The sequence below is a fragment of the Sprattus sprattus genome, assembly GCF_963457725.1.
Source record: "Sprattus sprattus genome assembly, chromosome: 15".
NCBI classification, from domain to species: Eukaryota; Metazoa; Chordata; class Actinopteri; order Clupeiformes; family Clupeidae; genus Sprattus; species Sprattus sprattus.
The window spans coordinates 383,701-388,700 of NC_137913.1; the positions used below are offsets into that span (position 1 = coordinate 383,701).

The following is a 5,000-nucleotide window of genomic DNA, read 5'->3' on the forward strand; positions in this document are numbered from 1 at the left end:
TACAGTTTTCAAAAGACTTTATGCGTGCCTGTTTGTGCGTTAGACAGGCAGAGACAGATAGATAATGTGTGTGTTCGGTGTGTGTGTTGTTGTAGGCTACCTGGAAGATGTCGTTGGCGCATTTGCGGCAGAGGTTGTGTTGGCACGGCAGGATGACCACGGGCTTGCTAAAGACCTCGAGACAGATCGGGCAGACGAGCTGCTTCTCGAGATCATCCATGCTGTCTGGAGTCCTCGAGGAGCCGTACCCCAGCGACACACTCATCTCACGCGCTCAACGCGCTCACTGCTGACCAACGGATTCGGGTGGCCGGCGCTCAAGTCAGACCACTTTCGAAACAAACTTTTGGAAACTATATATCTACGAACTCAATCAAACTGTTACTAACTGACAGGACTCGGTAAACTCGGACGGTGTCTATTTGGGCCGAGTCACGACTCTCTCTCTCTCTCCCTCTCTCTATCCCCCTTTTCTCTTTTGTCAAACGCTCATCTGTCGCCTCGAAGGGTGACAGAGCTGTTTTTAGCCGTGCGCACGTCAGCCGTTGCCATGCCTACGTGACCTTGAAATGTCCAGCTGCCGAAATTGCGCCACGACCCAGGGCACGCGCTGTGTGTGGGGGACAGACAAATACAAACATAGAACTACATTTAAAAATAATCAGCCATCACCTTTTCAGACTACTACATTTAAAACTAAATGTGGGGGAAAGCTACAGCACACACATAGGGCAGAAACACACCAAACGCGTTTTTAAAAACGTAGACGCTGCAAAAACATCTTGGCAAAGTGCAGCGGGCAAAACAGCCGCAGGCGCACCAGGCCTATGGAGCGGAGCTGCGTGCGCAACCTGCCTGGGCCGAGTGTGACACTGATGAGCGCTGAAAAGTTGAGAATATTTCCACTTTTCAAGCGCACCTAAAAAACGCTAGTCAAACGCGACGCGCGGCGGATAAGAGGCGCACACGAAATGCACTCAGTACCATAGTAAACAATGGTTTTGCTAGCGCCGCGTATTTAGAAACGCGTTTAGTGTGTTTCGGCCCATAGCCTTCACACACACACAGGCACGCAAGTGAATATATTTTGTCAGAAAATCTCTAGTATCTAGCTCCCTCTGGCGTTAATTTTCGGATCTGCAAGCAGAAGGGACAATAGAAGCCTAAAGCCTACCGAACACATACACACACACACACACACACACACAGATAGACAGACAGACACACACACACAGGACACACACACACACACATACACAAACGCACACACACACACACACACACACACAGGACACACATAAACCTAAACACACGCACAGGACACACACAAACACACACACACACACAAACACACACACACACACACACACACACACACACACACACACACACACACACACACACACACACACACACACACACACACACACACACACACACACACACGCTCACACACACATACCATTATATCCATCATGGAACATATGAACTCAGGTCATTGCCATCAGGAGCGTTGTTGTACTTCCAGTTTTTTGAAAACATTTTTTGAAGAATTTTAATAAATCATTTGTCATGGCAAGAATTCACAATAACATGAAAACACGATTATTTTTATTTTATGTATCAGCCTAAAATATAAGCCTATAAAAATATTCCAGGTCACGTGACACAATATTTCCAATCAAGGAATTTGTCTATGGAAGTGGAAGAAATTTCTGATAATGTTTCAAGTTCATCTGATAATGTTTCAAGTGCTTCTGAGCCAAGTTTAGCTAATGCTAGCAGCAGCTTGCTTCCATAGGCGGAGAGATCCCGGGGGGGGGGGGGGGGGGGGGGGGGGGGGGGGGCGCGTGTCCCCTACCATAAAGTTGTCCCCTCCAACAATCATTGGAAACAAAACTTGTTTTGGGGGAAAAATATAATATTATGGAATGAAAGCACGATGACACAAGCAGGTGCTTATTATAAACGTGAAACAATGTGTTTAAATCATGATCCCCCTATTCCTCAAAGTGGTTTGGTTCACATGCTGTTTCAACGGGCAGGGCTACCAGCAGCTCCGTATTTCAGTCAAGTAGACGGTCAGATTGTGGGACTGTTTCCTCCTCTCTCCCCGCTATTATACACGATTTGTAAAGAGATTGACGTTGATTCTCGAACGCAGTTAAGAACATTTAAAGAAGACGTTATTTCTAAACTCCGTTTACGAAGCTCCAATGGATATGTACAAGTACACATAATACTAATAATGGATTGACAGGACAACGTGAACGCTTGCCGATAACACGCGCATAGTGGTAATAAACAACGTTACGATAGCTTGCTAGACAGTTCATTCATCTGCTGCCCACCTCCTCACCCACACCTGGTCCCGTGAACACATCACTCCCGTTCTCCACTCTCTCCACTGGCTCCCCATCAAGCAGCGCATCAACTTTAAAATACTCCTCCTCACCTTCAAAGCTCTTCACCACCTAGCCCCCCCCTACCTGTCTGACCTCCTCCTCCCCCACCGCCCCTCCCGAGCCACCCGTTCCTCCTCCACTCTCACCCTGACTACACCAACATCCCGATTAAAAACTTTTGGCGACAGAGCATTCTCACGCACTGCACCCCGACTCTGGAATTCCCTCCCCCAATCTGTTCGCCACTCTCCCTCACTCACAACATTCAAGTCCCGCCTCAAAACGTACCTCTTCACCCAAGCCTATGATCTTCCCTATCCCTAGCCACCATTACCCAACTGCCTACACTTCTACCCCCTGCTACATCTCAAAAACTCTGTTTTCTTTTTGTGCTGTGTATGCTTGTGTTGTCCCCCCCTGTCTGTAATACCCCCCCCCCCCCCCCCCCCTTCTTTGCCTGTAAATGTAAATGTGTCCTTCTTGTACTGTCCCCCCTGTTTGTACTACATCATCACTGCTCAAACACAGCTGGATGATAACGAGAGCAGTGATGTCACCAATGCCAGTAACAGCGATGGCATACAGTGGTCAGTAGAGACCCAGTGGCGTGACACAATTAACAGATAGAGGGAGAATTGAAATAGTACAGGACCAGTACCAATTAGAATATTTCAGTTGAAAACATTCATTAGAAGTATAAATAATTATTCAAATGTCACAAGTTATATTATTTTGAGGTAGGTAATCAAAAAGTTTCACTACTATTACACTGCACTCAAAACCTCACACGGTTATTCAAATAATTTACAATTGTTTAGTTGTGAATGTCATCTATTCACAATACATGTCAGTTTCACATAACATTGCTCATTAAGGTGTGGGTGTGTGTGGGTGTGTGTGTGTGTCTGGGTGTGTGTGTGTGTGTGTGTGTGTTTGTGTGTGTGTGTGTGTGTGTGTGTGTGTGTGTGTGTGTGTGTGTGTGTGTGTGTGTGTGTCTGGGTGGGTGTGTGTGTCTGGGTGGGTGTGGGGTTGGAGGGGATTGGTGCTTTGGTAGGGTGGATTTGGGGGGGGGGATTGTTCTTTGCCCAGGGCCTCCAATTTGCTAAAACCGTCCTTCAGGTGAGGGGTGTGAAGGTGGGGTGTGTGTGTGTGTGTGTGTGTGTGTGTGTGTGTGTGTGCGTGTCGTGTGTGTGTGTGTGTGTATGTGTGTGTGTGTGTGTGTGTGTGTGTGTGTGTGTGTGTGTGTGTGCGTGTCGTGTGTGTGTGTGTGTGTGTTGTGATCAAATCTGCAGTAAAACACATCCAGATCGGTCGCCAGTTGAGGGTTCTCCATGGAGTGGGGGGAGGTTTACCTATAGGAGGTAATGTCCTGCAGGCCTCTCCACACTGACGCAGGGTCGTTAGCTGAAAACCTGTTTTTCAACTTTTCAGAGTAGCTTCTCTTTGCTGCTCTGATCTCCTTAGTCAGTGTGTTTTCTGGCCTGGTTGTGTGTGTGTGTGTGTGTGTGTGTGTGTGTGTGTGTGTGTGTGTTTCTGGCCTTGTTGTTACTGGATCCTATCCCCACTCCTGAAGGCCTCGTCTTTGGCTTGACGAAGCTGCTTGAGCTTTGCTGTGTGAACCAATACTATAATAATGTATTGGTTTATTGTTAAATAATAATGGTTTATTGTTATTAAAGATGCGGTACACACATGCCTTGGCAAAGACTGTTGTATGACGTCACAGTGTCCGTGAGTTGGTCCAGAGATGTGGATGCGGCTTCAAAAACACCCCAGTCAGTGCAGTGGAAGCAGGCCTGTAGTTCCAGCTTTGACTCCTTGGTCCATTTCCTCACAGTGTTCACCACAGGCTCAGCAGAACTTAGTTTCTGCCTGAAGATTACAGAACAACTGCACTGGTCTAACCCTACACACACACACACACACACACACTGGTCTAACCCTACACACACACACACACACTAGTCTAACCCTACACACACACACACTAGTCTAACCCTACACACACACACATACACACACACACTAGTCTAACCCTACACACACACACACACTAGTCTAACCCTACACACACACACTAGTCTAACCCTACACACACACACTAGTCTAACCCTACACACACACACACACACTAGTCTAACCCTACACACACACACACACACTAGTCTAACCCTACACATACACACACTAGTCTAACCCTACACACACAAACTAGTCAACTCTAAACACACACACACACACACACACACACACACACACACACTAGTTTATCCCTACACACACATACACACACACTAGTCTTTCCCCTAACCCCACACACACTGGCTAGGCTACTTTAAAGCCAGAGAATAACAATGACATGACATTGTAAAGTGTTCCTGTCACCATAGTTACCGTAAAAAATAGAAAGTACAACGAGAAATGTCTCATTAAAGTTGATTCAACGTGTGTTGTTTTCATGTTCTCATTCATGTCATTTAATCCTGAGGAAGCCCTACCGTGTGTGTGTGTGTGTGTGTGTGTGTGTGTGTGTGTGTGTGTGTGTGTGTGTGTGTGTGTGTGTGTGTGTGTGTGTGAAACAGACTAGTTACTTCT

The 5,000-nt window shown here is 46.7% G+C and overlaps 1 protein-coding gene across 2 annotated transcripts in view; it reads right to left on the reverse strand.

Annotated features, from left to right (window-relative positions):
- trim55a (tripartite motif containing 55a) overlaps positions 1–583 on the reverse strand; it is a 17,209-nt gene extending 16,626 nt beyond the window's left edge. Inside the window, exon 1 of one of the 2 annotated variants that reach the window (XM_080853159.1) lies at positions 101–583. In XM_080853159.1, coding sequence (XP_080709285.1) covers positions 101–265 — 165 coding nt within the window. In that variant the 5' untranslated portion in view covers positions 266–583. The remainder of the gene's footprint in view (positions 1–100) is intronic. The other variant, XM_080853158.1, reaches the window with a different exon arrangement.
- Between the last annotated feature and the right edge of the window lie 4,417 nt (positions 584–5,000).